Below are 15,924 nucleotides of genomic sequence, written 5' to 3'. Positions count from 1 at the left end.
TTCAACAAGGAGCCAGACAAGCCACTGCAAGAGACTGCTGGCTGCCGAACAAGACTGTTCAGATGCGAACTCTTGTCTTGTGAACCCAGGGATTGTCAGGAACTGGGAGTTTGTGCCAGACGAAGGACAGCTCTGAATGTGCCCTCTGAAATTCCCCTTACATACGTGCTATAGTTGGTGCTAGAGAGAAGTCCTGTTTCTAGATGGGGCTTTGGGTTCAGCCAGCATGGCCAGGCTCATGCTCTGTTGAAGCAACAACCCTTTCCCTACAGAAACAGGGCAGATTTAAGTGCTTCTCCCTCCCTGGAGAGCAGTTTCCCTCGGCTGCTTCTGCTCCCAGGCTGCAGACCCAGCCGTCTGCCTTCACTAAATATTCCACCCCTGGTACACTGCAAAGCATCACCCCAAACCCACAGCCTTGGGGGGCCAGCCACGCTCAGGGTGAGCACAGCTCTCCCCCGCGGCTGCTCCGTCACCATTTATTATCCCAGGCAGTCCCGAGCTCCGCTCTCCCCTTTGCATTCATCCACTAACAGGACTAGCAAAACCCAACGCAGTGGAGAAGGAGCTTCGCCTTCTCCCCTCAGCACGGAGGGGATGGAGGAATTCAAACGGCCAAGGGAATCACAGAATGGTTCCGGTTGGAAGGGACCTTAAAGATCACCTAGTTCCAACCCCCCTGCCCTGGGCAGGGACACCTCCCACTAGACCAGGCTGCTCAAAGCCCCGTCCAGCCTGGCCTTGATGGACAAAAGCCTGTAAGGAAGCAATATGTCTGTCTTGGGCAGAGGGAGAGGAGAACATCCCCCTGGGACAGGATGCCACAGCAGCACCGCAGCATCCCCGGCTTTGTTAGGAAGAGAAAGGAGCCCTCTGGTGAACGGGTTAGGCCTTGCAATAAGGAGGGCTTTTTTGTCCTCTCATAAACACCTCAGGAGACCGGTTTCTGTAACCCAGACCCCGAGACACAGCCCTGTACTTAGCAACTCCTGATGCACGGGGAAGTAGACCAGCATCTGCAATTTCTAAGCACCCTCACCGCTTTAAAGAGCAGAAAAACTACTTTAAACCCAAGGTCATTAAAAATCCTGGTCAGAGGATGTTTTTCAGCACCAGATCACAGAGGTGAAAAGGCATCTATAAGGGTTATGGGGGACATACCCATTTCTGAAGAGGAAGAGCAGTGTGAGGCCCTTAAACCATATCCCAGCACAGGCTTTCAAAAGAAAACGTGGTTCAACCACCCTGTTTTCACCGGCACACTACAGCCCATTTATGACAGGGCTTCCTAGAGAAGCCACAGCTCTGGGAATCCCATTGGGTCTTGCCTTGACTCACCTGTAGCCTAAAGAGTCCATGGGGACAGGGGCCATGCCCAAGTTTTCAGTGTAGTTCCGTGACTTTGTTGCATAGTTATGTGAATCTACATTCCAAGCAAAGCTGTTCTGCACTCGCTGCGTGGCCTCGGCCTCGATCTGCTCTTTTGGTTTCATCACGCTGTGGTGATGGATGTGGTGGTAGACATGTTTATGGTGGTATAAGTTAGCTGCATCCAGTTTCATTCCTGATTTTGTTGCATGCTTGCCATGCCCTGGGGGAATTGTTCCTAGTGTCCCTGACAGCTTTCCTAAGTGGCCGCTTTCCGGGGACCGTGGCTTAGGAGAGTGGCGGCCAGGTCCTGGAGACTGGCAGCCTGGTGTTTTCATCACACGCTGGACATGTTCATCAAGGATACTTTCTGGGTTCTCTTCATGGGCATCTCTCATCTGCATTCCAGCACAGCCCATCTCAGAGTAACGAGGAGCGAAGTGATGAAAGGCTTGGGCGGAAGGCATCTTGTGGCTAATGACCGAGGGACCAGAAGAGATATCTGCATCCTCACCTTCTTCTTCCTGCAAGAAACACAAGGACAATCAGAGAATGACAGCAGGGTGGCAGGGTCTCTAGCCCCACCTCCTGCTCGCAGCTGGACTGCTGCCAACCCTTGAAAGGGTCAGGCCTGGCTTTGTCCAACCAGATCTTGCAAACCTTCAAGACGGAGATCCACCACCCCTCTCTGGAGACCTGTCCCAGACTGTGCCAACCTCCTGCAGTCTTGCTGCCACCAAGCAGAGCTGCTCAGGTCTCTGTACCTGCTTTTTGAGCCACCATGAGTGAGGGTCTCCACACATCACCCAAACAGACCAAGGCCACCTCTGACAGGGTGCCCACACATCACAACCAGGGTTTACAGATGCAGCTTTCTGATGGGCGTAACAATTCAATTGGATGTATGAGTGGGCAGAACCTTACTAAAAAGCTCCTTAAGTCCCTTGAAAGTGGGTCTGTAACAACCAGCAGCGGAAACACAACTCACTGCGCTGTACCTGCGATTCCTACGAGCCTTCAGTGAGGCACGGCTTCAAAACCCATCAGATAAAGCCCAAAGTTACAGGACACGCAGCAAAACAGTTCTCGAGTCAGGTGAGACCAGGGGGATTTCTCACCCGAATGACTATTTCTCAAGGCAAAGCCAACAGCCGGCCTGTAATAGGAGGGAACAACTGAAGGTCGACAGCAGCATGAATAGTTTTAAAAATCAAACACCGATTTCTCCCGGGCATGTTAAGGCTGGAGTGAAACACTTCACGCAGATAAAGAAATGGGTTGGAACTAACTGCTTGTTCTTGTAGTTCACAACGGTCTAGGACACGCTGTTAGCGGCTCTTAAGTCCTTGCCAGGAAGAATAAAACTCCTCCATGCTGACAGCCACAGTTTTGATGCTGACAAACTACTTTACGCTCCAACATAAACTCAGATATTTATGAAGTTTCTTTATTGGAAGTCAGGACTCCTATTTTTTTTAATTACATAAGCAGGATTCCAGCGAGTCCTTTAATCCCGCTCTCTTTTCCTCCTTTGGCACAGTAAAGAAATCAGTTGCAGCGCAGGGTATCTCTGCCCTGCCAGATAAATAAATGCATCTGCTAGAAAACACTGACTCCCACCAGCTTTGCCTGTCAGATGTCATCATCCATCACTCGCTAACCAGCTTCAAAGTCTCAGCTGCCAACCACACAGCGAGAAAGCAAATAACAGACTTCCTCCCAGTGTCACACCTGGGGGTTCAAACCTGCAACAGGGACAACGCCAGGCTTTGAAAGTGCCAAAGGCGTGGGCGCTGCAAGCCTGGGGGTGCGACACGATGCCCACGTCTGGAGGGGACGCACCGCTTTCTAACAAACGGCTTTGAAGAACTTCAGAGGCACCTTTCATCTCCAGCCACAAGGCTGCAGCCTGCCAACCGCCGTCCCTGGGCACCTAGCTCAGGGACAAGAGAAGACGAAGTGTGTGCTGACTACATCCCTACCACTGGGATGTAAGCATTTATCCCTACCACCAAATGTAAGCATTTATTAGCAGTTTGTGATAACCCAGTGATGCGCTCAGCACTTGGGGGGCTTTTAGGGCTGGTACCTACTTTCTGGAAAACTCATAGCTTTAAACATCATATAATGCGCAGGGCAAGACCTGACCCTGGCGCAGCTCCCCGACACATGGCAGCGTGTCCCTTCCACTCAGAGCCCAGAGCTCCAGCAGTGCTGTCACACTGGAGCAGGGTGGCACGAGAGTGACAACCTGGGCTGGTCCAGCCAAATGGGTGCCTGGGATTTGGGAAATCCTCTGGCTGCCTGGAACTCCATTTTGCCTATAACCGGGACCTGGTACACCGCTTTGCTCTGAGGCTGAGATCAGGGTGGGCTAAGGGAAGGACAGAGATGCATTGGTGCTCTCTCAGTTTGCTTTGGCTCAGCTCATCTGTGTCACTGAGCAGATCTCTGCCCAAAAGAGATCCTCAGGCAGGAGTAAGCGCTGCTGGGGTTGGTGGTGTGCAGACAGGCCCTGGGGCAGCCGGCTTTCCACCTTCTAGCACTGATCTCAGCCCAGCAGGGAGTAGGAAAGCCCCAACAGCGAGAAAACAGCAGCTAAGGAAGGAATTGGGGTGCCTACCCCAAGCTGTCCTCTCTCCTTGAGCAGGGCAGAGGCCAAAGGTTTGAGTCAAGGCTGCAGATACCAATTCTGCTAAATCTCTTTTTCTGCAGTAAAAAAAACAACATGTGGCACAAGGTCGGGGCAGCCCATGCTGGGATTGTAATGCGGGACTTTGGATATGGCAGAGTCAAGCCCTGGCATCACAAGGTGCTCCTTGCCCGAGTCACCCGACGGCGGTCTATGCGGACAATGAGACAACCAAGAAGCCACAGGCAAGAGGCAACAACTACTGCGTTTTACATCAAAGAAATCCACAGGTCTGGGGAGCAGCCTCCTCCAGGACCCAGCTTTCCCAGACACAGGGGTGGTGTGGGCTCTGGAGCTGTATTTTGGCATCTCGCTGGGGTGAGCTGAGCAAAGCTGGGCGGCGCGGGCAGGCTCTTGCCAGGCGGGGAAGCCCCGGGTGCCATAACCACTAGATGGTGCTTTGTTGACATAATATTGTCAAGAAACCTCTTCCATCCGCTCCCAAAGGCAGCGGCAGTTGGAGAGATGCAGGCTTCAACTTTGCTGACTGTCTGCTGGGCTCTATTTTGCTCTGCAGCAAGGTCGGGGGTGCCCTTCCCTTTGAATTAGGAGGCTGAAATCGGCACTGATGAGCCATGGGCAAGCGATACCGTGCTGCAAACCCCCTCCTCTGCCTTCTCCCAGTCCCACCCATGGGGCTGCTACTGGTCAGTAGGGCAAAACAGCTCACCTACCCACGAGTGCGTTTTCGATCCTCATGCAAATGCTCTCCCTCTCTAGTTAGGCGGTGTTTTATAGTCAAATAGTGAGAATCTCAACGTGAGCTTTGCTTCTCCTGGCTTATTTTCAATTCGTTCAGTTCAGACAAAGACAGAGTGATCTGTATGATACGATAGTATGATATGATGCTCATCTGCATGACACGATACTGCAGCTTCCATGCACGGACATGAGGCTGAAGTAGCTCAAAACGTAATAAGGGAATACTCATATCCTCTAATCCTCTCCCATGTTGCTCAGAATAATTAATGAATTCAAAGGTGTTTTTTTTTTTAAAAAAACCGAAATCTTCCTGTCTTCTCAGCGAAAGATGTTTGGCTCTAAATCAGATGCCTCTTCTTGATGTTCCTGCATGATGTGGCTTTGAAAGGGAACCTGCAGACAGCTCAGTATGGGGGAGAAAAACGCTTTTTTCCTAGCTTTTGCAAAATATTTCCAGCTTCTCTGCTAAGCTGATAACTGCCTAGTGTGACTAACGCTTGTGGTTTTCCCTCTGCTGCTGTTCAGTGAGCCATGCAGACCTGCTAAGAGGTTACCCTGTAGTCCTGGTGTTCAGGTCATAGAAAAAAAAACCCTGTGATCTATCAGGATTCAAGCTCTCCTCTTGCTGATACCAGCAGCTCCTGCACCTTAAGTGCTGACCTAAAAAAAAAAAAAGCTACAATTGCTTACTCTGAGTTTTTTCCTGAATGGCTAATGCCAGATGCCAGCCAGTCAATGAAATACATTCTGGAGACAGCAAAGAGGTTTAATATACTGCATTAGTGGGAGTCCTGGGCTTAAAAATAGACTAAGTCACACAAAAATGTGTTTAAACAGACTTAAATTTATTCTCTGGCACACAGGTATTTGCTGATTTTATGCTATTGCTACTGGCAGCTTCTTCAAGGAGGCAGAGGGCTGGGATAAGGTACTCTGGTACCAGTGGGGGCTGTGCCGGAGGGCTCTAGGTCTGTGTTAGCAGAAAACGCTGCTGGTTACCTTGGCTTTGTCTAGAAAGCAATAGGTACTGGAGAGGAAAACGGACCAATTCTAGAAGAACAAGAATCTAATCACAAAACAGCTCCTCACTGGCTTTTTCTGGCTGGATGCCGGATGCAGATGTGCAGGGAGTTTGCTGCACAACGCTTGGAGCTGGAGGGAAGCTTACAGATCCCTCTGCCTTCCTCACTTCTCCGCATTCGAAATACGGATGTGAGTTAAAGGGAATACTACAACCTCTTTTTCTGTTCAAAGATGAACGTTTAAAAATATTGGTGAATATTTAGAAATACTCTATTGGGGCTGAAGGGTCTGCCCGGGAGCCCCAGAGGCTCAGCTCCTCTGAGAGCAGAGCGCCAGGCAAGGTGGACACCAACCCTCTGCTCTAAGGCAGAGCTGCGGGTTACTAAGCACAGAGCCTTCGCCTCAGGGCCACGGCAGCTATTAACTGCAGAGACGCCCAATTTTTTCACACAGGGCTGCAGTTATACAGACATTTGTGATGTTCAGTAACACTATGATGCCCACTGGAAGCTCCCCTCTACCCCCAGCACAAGACGTGCAGGTACCTGTGAGATGCAGTACGTCAGAAGAAAAGATATGGTGTGAATGCTGCTGAACAGGGTGTCTCACGCAGGTAATACTAGATGAGCAATAACTCATTCTCTCCCTTTTGGAGCTTGTTGTGGAGCTAAAGGCCTTGCACACTTCTCTTCTTGGTTCATCTACAAAGTCCTCGAGCTCTGAAGCGCCCCAGCGGTACCAGGGCTGATGGCACGCAATGCCATGGGCTGGGTTTTCCCAGCCGTCCATGTGGAGTCAGTGTGTTTCTCCAGCAGGAGAGGATGTTTGGATGCTACACCTGATCAGTTCCAAATTTTCTAGGGATGTGCTCAGCGCTGATGGGCAGAACCCTTTTGGTTTTAGTAGGAACAGCCTGACAGCACTCACCTCCAAGCATAATATCACCTGCCATCTGGTTACCATTTGTGAAGGAAATACGGATCACACAAAACCCCGCAGGGGAAGGTGAGACCCTGTTACTTAGTCTCCATCCTCGCATAGAAAGAACTGCTCACAAAGTCTGTGATGGACAGGAGAGCGAGGGTGCCGAAGACGATGATGGAGAGCACCCCCAGCCCCTATCTGGTGACAGAAGCGGGTGCTGCTGTGCCACAGCTGCTATCTTACAGCAGGGAGGGAGTGCTGGAGCTCACAGAGCCCCGCACGGACCAGGGAGCAGAACCATGGAAGTTCCTGGGGCAGCGTGAGCCTCCAGGAGCCCCCATGCAAGTGAAGATGGTGGCTGTTGGGGCAGGGAAGTGGTCACCCAGGTTGCTCCCACAGCAGCTGAAAGCCCCCTGTGGTGTACAGTACGCAGACAGGCTGGTAGAGGAGGCAAGGAGGTTACTAACCGCTCGAACGCGTTTGAGGCGCTCCTCCAACTTCTCCTCTGCTTCACGTTCCTTTTGTACTTCCTCCAAACGATTGATCAGTTCTGCAGCAAACTTCTCCGGTTCAACGTGGATATCCTTTGGCATTCGGTATGTACGCTGGAGGGAAAAACACACCAGGGGTTAGCAAAAGATGCATGAAAAAATCACATGTTTACTTTGGAGGCTTTGATAACTGGAAATGCCTGTTGTTCTGGTGGGGAGTTGAGGGAAGACACACTGGCAGACACAGAGGTGCAGCCTAGGACCAGCAGGCTGGAAGCTGAGCCACCACCATGAGCTCCCCAGCCAGCACCGGCTCCGCACACCGCGGAAAGGTTTTCTGGAACCATAATTCAGCAAGCTCTTTAGGCACCAAACTCTGCTTTGGGATGGATGCGCTTGCTTTCCTCCCGATGTACATGTGGTCAACGGGAATATCATGATCTGAAAGGGTGGGAAATGGACGCACGGACAAACCTCTCAAAAACTGTGCTTACTGTAGCGATGTTTTCACTTTGATAGAAAGGAGGACTCTTACACACACTTACATAGCCGCAGAAAGGAGGGGAAATCCCGTCACCTCCGAGACATCTCACTTCCCTCCATCTTTGGCTACAGCCCACCCCAGCCACAAAAGGCCACCGTTCCCACAAAGCCTCCTCTCTTACTAGAGGATCCTGCAGGATTGCATCTTCAGAGCCGTGCAATGATCCCCTGCTTGCTTTATCAACACAGCAAACTCGCAAGCACAGAGATACCACTTTTCTGTTTGCTCTCGGTGAACAAATGAATATTTATGGGAGTTCATGGGCATTCTTGGTTCCTTACGCTCCATTACCTTGTCCCGAAATTCCTGAGCTCTCGGATAAGAGGTTTGTGAAGTATGAAGCTGACAGCCACTGTATTTTTCCCCTTATTTTTAACCCTTCTGCATTATTTAGTTAAAATAGTAGAAAAAATAATATGACACAGCAGAGATAAAAATTAAATTTGGAGGAAAAATATATGGGAAATTCAACAGTATAAAAATGTGCATTCAAATATTTCAATACCAACGCAAGAGATATATACATTCTGTAGGACCAGAGATAAAATTAAATGTGAAGACATGAGATAATTCATAGCGAAAGAACAAATGCAGCACCAGAAGCAGACATCGAGCTTGAAGTCTTTAAACGAGGATTAGAGACCACCTGAATTTATCTTATACTAGCCAAAAGATCAAGGCAGAAGACTAAAATAGTGTCTCAAAACCTGACAAAAACATGCAAATCGTATTGGTTTTCAGTTTGCCGGCTGCCGAGTAAAACGTAGGGGAAGAAAAATAGAGGCAGTAAGTATCCGACTGATGGCACCGAGAAGCTGAAGACATCTTTTATGACACCCAAGTTGGGTTGCAGAGGTCTTAGTTAACACATATGAGCTGCCAGGTGGCTCCCACCCTGGGATGACAAAGTATTTGCTGCCACTGGGACCTCCAGCCCCGCAAATCAATGGCCTGTATTTAAAAGAAACACTGCAGAAAAAGATTTTCATCAATAAAAATGACGTTTCGTCTTGAAATATTGTCACTAAGGGACAAAGTAGCATGCTTTGTGTTGTATACCGAAACAGGGCCCAGATGTGCCCCACCATGGGGCACTGTTACTCCCTGGGGAGCTTCTAGGATCCAAGTGACGTTTCCCTGTTTGCCCCTGCATATCCCAGGGGTGCATTTCTGGCTAAGGAAGTCAGCTTTCACCAGAGCCCCCGCACCCATGACCACCACCATCCGTCTCATGAGGCAGCACCTGTGATTCCTGAGGAGGGAAATCTCTCTCTCGCCTGACAAGTCACAACCCGTCGGGTGATGTGTTCCCTCCCTCCTGCCACCTCAGACATGCCAACTCTCCCTGCGGTTGTTTATAAGACGGCAGCACCAAGCCCTGCTCCGTTAGAAACTTAATGAGCCTAATGAGAGGCAGCTTGGCGCTCAGCAGTCACCATGTCGAGTCTCCCTGTTGCAGCTACCGCAGCGGCTTCCATAGAAAAGCAGAACCGAGAAAGAATTTCCCTTTATTTTTATAGCCTTTGATGCAATGCAGCATCCCAAACCAAAGCCTCTCCCGAGCCCCCAGCAGCAACGGGTGCAACGGCTGAGGTTTGCTAACCGGTGTGTTTGAGATCCGTTCCGATAAGGTGGTCCCCTCCAGGCCCAGCAATGCCTGAGGTCCACAGCTCCGCATCTAATGAAGATGTGAAGACATTCAGGGCCACTGCCGTATCCAGGGAACTCGAGATAAGACGATTTTGGTCTTTTACAACTAATACTTCAGCTTGTTTATCCACAGTTTCTCTAAGTCTGGAGGTGACTGAAGCACAACTACAGAAATGAAAATAATCGAACCCAAGAGTCTCCAGGATGAACTCGTTTTCCTCTCTTTGATAAGCCGCTGCATCTGCAAAACTCAGTGCCCCGTATTTGGAGCTTTACACTTGGCACAGAGGTCCTCAGCAGCCTGTTCGAGGGTGCAAGATGCTGTCCCCTCTCTGAAGCCATCTCTGAAGGGTCTCCCTGACCATCCAAGTGCAATGCAACTGGAATAAACCTCACTTCCCCCCACGGATACCAGTTGTATGTGCCCTATGTTGTCCTGGCGGGTAACGGTGACTCACAGAGAGCTGGCCAGCAGGATGATGCTCTGAACATCGCCACGGGTCTGACTTTATTCCAAGCTCAAAGGATGAGCTACACAGACTTCCCCAAAAGTAACAGTATTGCAGAATAATGAATGCAAATTCCCTGTGCTGAAACAATAGATAACTGCTGAGGGCTTGCTCTGTCTCCCTGGACAGCAAACACGGACCGCATCGACCTGGTTCAAAAAGCTTAAGACAACAAAGTGTTTGAAACTTTTATCAAATGATGGGCCTGACTTCGGAAGGGAGACATGCTCCACCAAAAACCTGCCAGGCTGAGCCTGCGCCCGGAGGAGGCTCCTTCAGGGCTTCAGGATTCTGAACCTGCCCCAGAGCCTACCGAGGGAGTTGTAAACAAGATGTTTATTGTTCTGAAACCAGAACGGCTCGGAATGCTTTTATTTCAAGTAAAGGTGCAGCACTCTCCGAGAGCTGGCTGGGTTTGGAGGATCCACCAGTCCTCCAGTCTGGACCAGAATGAGACCTCTGGCCATTCTGGGTCAACAATTCAGAAAGGAAGCGCTTTATTTTAAAGAACTGTTTTATCTACAGCTGTCTTATCTAATGTTGTATTTAATTATCTATCTACTTCTATTCAGTCCCACTAGTTCAGACAGGTCTGTCCAGAGACAAACCATGCTGAGCCGGGGAGGTTGCAGAGAACAACGGATGGGAGGCTGAATGCCAGACAGGCTGGCAAGAAAGAAACTGCTTGAACTGGTCTGGATGGAACAATCTTTCCTACTGACAGCTACAAGGAAGGATTTCTTGGGGTATTTATCACCAGAACACTGTCCTCTGTCCTTGACATGCAAAGCGTCTGAAGCTCTGGTACCTTTGGGAAGCAGCAGCCTGCTAAGAACAAATGAGATACACGAGCTCTCCAGTAATTCCACTTAGCACCTGCTGTCATGTTTTCTCCTTCTTTTCTTGGAGCCGATGGAGTGGGAGTTGCATGGATTTTGTTCCACGAGGCAGATGGAGGTCTTGGGGTCTGATGCATTTCACCTTCCCTGAGAAACTAAGGTTTGAGGAGCAAGTTGCACACCAAAGCACACCGCCATCCTGAATGTGCGGGTTTACTATGATCTATACGTGAAAAGGCAGAAGGGGAAGAATCACGCTGCGGCTTGCGGGTTTCCCTTGGGAAGAATAAACCTCAATCGCTCCAAGATGAAATAGCAAGTTTTCCAATGTCATCATTGGGTAGAGGTCTCTAACCAGCCCCAGGGACCCATGGGTTGGGCTGAATCATTTCTGACCGATCCGACTGGGCCAAAGAATTGTGTTGGTAAACCTGCCTCTTCTACAGCAGGTTTGATGCCTCCACGACACCTGAATGGCCGATGTTAGATCACAAATCAGTGTTGGAGATGAAATGGAGATGGCAGGCTAGAGAACCCAAGAGAAAAGAACTTCTGAACCTCCAGGTTTCCCAGATTAATAATGGATTCCACTGTGTCATCTGTTTTTAAAGGGTAAACGGTATTTCCATACCAGAAACACTTGTGGCAGAGCTCATGGATAGCTGGATTTTAGCATCCATTTTAGCAGCATTCAGGGATTAGCAAGGAGTCCCGCTGCTGCAAGGCGTTTGAGGAAAAAGGCATCAAATGGCTGATGGGAATTCTGAGTAGGTTCCCAACTTGCAGGAGCAGAAAGCTCATTTCGCTGCAGTTATCCAGGGCTCCCCCTGTACACTCCTCACTTGTACAGCACTGCAGGGTGGTCACTCGAAAGCTTCTGTTCCACTCAAGAACACTACGGAAGCCACCTCTGCACAGAAGACATCCTTCCGGGGAAGTTCAGCCATCAGCCTGACCCACTCTGCTGCTGCTTCCACTTTTTTTCTTCTCACGTGGGAATAGTGTAAAGAGCTGCAGCTTCCTTGATCGTGGGGCAGGACTAGAGGGAGGACCAGGACACGATGATCAAGCTACAGCAAGAACAACCACAAAATGGCTTCTTTATGCAGTTAAACAAACAAACGAAAAAAAAAGGAATCCCAAGTCTTAATGCTTAAGGTTGGATTTTTCTGAGTTTGTTGGGGAAAAGGAGCAGCTCCCATCCTCTCCTGGGCACACATGAATGGCAGAGCCGGGGTAAATACAGTGCAATAGCACAGGTACGGCCCTGCACTCTCTGGGCTTTCACCCTTCCTTTGGGAACTTGCTTGCTTTTTCCTTTCTTACTGCTCCAGGACTCTGCTCGAACCCAAGAGAGAGATGGAAAACCACATGAAAAGCAACACTCACCTGCCGTGGAATGGCTTCCCACGAAAGGCACAAAATGAAGGTCTCGTTGCCTGCTAGAGACCTTCACCCGTTGAATTCCTGGGAAGAGCGCCATTTCACAAAACACAACTGTTCCAAACTTATCGAGCACTGGTGAGTTTGTAAGCGTGGAATACGCAGAACACAGCCATCCACGCACCGGGATAACAGGGCATCCCACATAACCAGCATGTGCCTTTGTTATTTGGAGGCAGCAGGGCTGTTGGAGCTAGCGGGCAGTCTCCTATGAACATATCATCACTACAGTTTATACCTTCTGGACCTAACTAAAAGTGCTGTTATTAAAAGCAATAGAAGGTCTTTCACAATTTTGCATAACAGCCCCATAACTCATTTGTAAGGGAACGGTAAGGTCTCTAAAGGACTTTTGAAATGACTTTTCGGAAGTAGGAGGTTCTCTACTATCACTAGGAAAACATGCCATGCATTCTGCAAGCACTATCAGCATGGACTCTGGCTATGCGGGTTAGATATGAGGCCATAAAGACCTTCACTCAAAGGCTGTAATTGAGTCATTGCTACACGTTTAAAAGCAAGTTAACCACCAGGTCCTGATGGAGACGGCTTCAGCTACAGGCTGCCAGATAGCCCAACCACCGGCTTCAGAAAGCAACCCTTGAAGAAACATTTGCATGGCTCTTTGCTAATTAGGGAAGTTTAATTCAATAAGCGTGCAGTTAGAGGTGATTTTAAAAGCCTAACTTTATAACATTTCACACTGGTGTTGTCAAAACACATTGTCTAATTACCTTCTCCTTTCTTGGCTGATTGATAAGCGAGGGCAGAGCAATGCCTCTCTGAAGTCGATGCCAATTCCGTGTCAGTAATTGGCTGGCAGGAGGTGCCAGAGTGTCTGAACTAAACTTTTATTCCCCGGAGAAAGACTAGACCTAACTCAACTTCTCAGTCCTCCGCTCCCATATAAATATGCGTCAAGATGCCTTTTTCCCTGGGACTTAAAATTACAGTGCAGAATCTAATGGGAACGGCGGATGTTTCACAGAAAAATCCTTGTGAAGCATCTGTGTGTAGTTTAGGAGGAATATGTAATTCTAAAAGACCGTGTAGATAAGTAGGATAATATAAAAATTTATAAGCAGCAGGTGGCCAATTTAAACCTTGTTTTTCCCCCCCTTTTTTAACTAGGTTCCAAAAAGGTCGATAAAATTTAATGCTAAGTAAAACTAATTAGCCTGCAAGGAACTGCTGCTGGAATGACACTTATTCAGTTCAACAAAAGAAATGTTTGGCAGATGGAAGTTCGTTAAAGCAGAGCTCACTATACATATTTAATGCTCCATACTCGGAGTTTATAACCTGCAGTTCATCCAGGCATTGCCAGTGCACACGAGCAACAGAAAGCCACTATTATTTTTATCCGAAAGGTAAAGCCACTGACAAGCTTTGAAGTCAGAGAATATTCACTCGGTCGTTCCCACTGTTGGGGAACAGCAACAACAACAACAACAACCAAAAAAAAAAAGAAATAAAGGCCAAGCTTTCAAACTTCAACTCTAACAAAGCCGTGCTTACAGTAAAAACGGCATCAAGTGAAATAAAAAGGCACCCAGCCAGCCTTTTCAACAGTGACCACACTGTGAAAGCAACTGTGTGAAAAGAGAGGTGACTGAGCAAGGACGGCTAGTGAGCGTCTGCAGCCAGGGCTTTTATTGTCAACCCAGTGATCAAAGCACAGGAGACCCTCTTAAATCTAAGGAAAATAATCTAATTTAAAAGGCAAAACAAAGAGTGGTGGTTTTGTTGTTGGGTTTTTTTTTTTTCTTTAAATCAGATTAAAACAAGGGTGTATTTCTGCTGGTATTGTGCTGCTTTGAGCTGGCAGGATGAGAACAGCTGCACCAAGTTTGAAGGCACTTCTGGAAAAAGCAGATGGAGGCTTTCTTTTCCTCCCTATTTGATTTGTGCTGGAGTCCAGCTGTCCAAAGGGGAAAGAAGCACCTTTATTCCCTGCTAGACATTAAATGTCACCTGTGTAACTTCTCACAAAAAGAAAAGAATAATAAGCAGAGCTGCAGATGGTGCTGCAGAGCCCTAACAGGTATGTTCATCTTCCAAAGCTGTTTGCTTACCTGGAGCAACCAGGGAGACAGTATCAGACATATGAAACACTTACGCCTGCACCTTCTTTGCTCTCCTGCCTCGTACCCTGAGGCGGGCTTTGCCGGGTCCTTGAGAACAGGTTACAGCTCCCTTTGGCTGCCCAGTGCAGAAATACTGCTTGGGACAGTTGTGTTTCTCCCCGGCTGACCTTGGCTGAGATCTACATCAGCCTCCACGTCCAATGGCCTCCTACACCTTCCAAAACACCTCCAGCTCACCTGGGGGCACGTAACCCGCTTGTAGGTAGATGCCAGCCAGCGCTTCCATTCTCATCTGGGAGAAAAAATCAGCTACTGACTGAACGATTAAGAAAAATTATGTGTTTTGGGCAGCCCTGGATGATGAGTTTGGCAGAAGGCTACTAAGCCCTTGATTAGCATGGTGTAATTCCATCTTAAAACATCCCTAAATGAATACAGCGCTAAGCTGGGGGGTTAAACTCAAGCAAGCAGAGCAACTGCACGCTAGAGATCTCACATATTTTGCATATTTACCTCTGGGGAAGGAGATAGTGCTACTTACAGGAATGTGAGGTAGTGGCACACGTCCATTTGCTTTGGCACTTTCTTGCATCTCTCTGCGATGCTGCTTTCGGAGTCTGTACGGTGGGATCCCATCTCTGCCGGAATAAAACAACAACATGCCCTGCTTTAGTGCCTTGCTCTGATACATGATGTTCATTTAAGCCTCACCGCCACAGAGTGGCAGGTAGGAAACCTCTTTACGTTTGAGAAAGGCTTTGCACGCCCAGGGCAAGTGTGGCAAAGCAAGAGGAACCTGTGCGGGGAACGATGCTCGCCCAGGCCCCCACACCAGCAGCGCTCAGGCACCAGGTGCCGGGGGGACTTACACGGCATCCGCTGGGAACAGGGCGAGGCAGGGCTCCTGCGACCGCTGCCCTAGGCAGAGGGCAGGGAGAAGGACTTGGACCGCATCCTGGTACCTTTTATAGTTGGTTGCTTTCTACAAAAGAGTCTGTAATGTGCAGAGTTAACCACAGGGCAGGCTAGGAGGGGGAGGAGGAGGAGGAGGAGTGGGAGCTCAGTGAGCATCTACACCCAAGGGGACCTTGGTCAGGGAACAAGGTATATATTTTTAAGAGAACGTGACAACTTCTCAAAGGAAGGGGTAGGTTCTGCTCCTCTTAAGATGATCTGTAGCTCAGACTGAAATTACAGGCTTGATCCTGGAGTTACTGTGCGGAAGAACCTTGCCCTTGCCCCAGAGGAGGCAGGACGAGGTTAGGGAGGGATTCCATGGCAGTGACACCCAAGCAAGCTCTGCTCAGGTTTGTGCCCTTGCTGAAAAAGCTGGTGACGGAGGTCTCTGCAGAGGAAGGAGACAGTGGTGGCAACGATCCTTGGTCCTGACAGACTGGGAGCCGTGTCCGTGGCTCTGCCGGGAGCTGGGGGACACTGCAGACCTGCTCCACCGAGCCACACTCAGCAAAGATGGGGGCCTGGGTGCACGCGGGTCCCAGCAACAAGGGGTCAGAGCCACCAGGCTTCACCCAGCACTGCAAACCAGCACTGGCTGAGGATAACTTCAGGAGAAGAAAGGAACTGCGTTTTTGTTCTCACCATTGCGAGCAGCAGGTTTACACCCGGGGACGAGGGGGATGTGAGTAAGGTGG

General features: G+C 49.2%; 1 protein-coding gene across 1 annotated transcript in view; it reads right to left on the bottom strand.

Annotated features, from left to right (window-relative positions):
* Positions 1-15,924, bottom strand: part of AXIN1 (axin 1) — a 75,002-nt gene that overhangs the window by 11,400 nt on the left and 47,678 nt on the right. Inside the window, exons 4-6 of the mRNA XM_074597600.1 lie at positions 14,814-14,910; positions 7,177-7,314; positions 1,339-1,892 (exon numbers count right to left, since the gene is read on the bottom strand). Of these exons, the coding sequence (XP_074453701.1) occupies positions 1,339-1,892; positions 7,177-7,314; positions 14,814-14,910 (789 nt within the window). The remainder of the gene's footprint in view (positions 1-1,338; positions 1,893-7,176; positions 7,315-14,813; positions 14,911-15,924) is intronic.

This window comes from Larus michahellis, chromosome 8 (genome assembly GCF_964199755.1).
Source record: "Larus michahellis chromosome 8, bLarMic1.1, whole genome shotgun sequence".
In the NCBI taxonomy this organism is placed as follows: domain Eukaryota; kingdom Metazoa; phylum Chordata; class Aves; order Charadriiformes; family Laridae; genus Larus; species Larus michahellis.
This window is presented reverse-complemented; position numbering and strand designations above follow the sequence as displayed.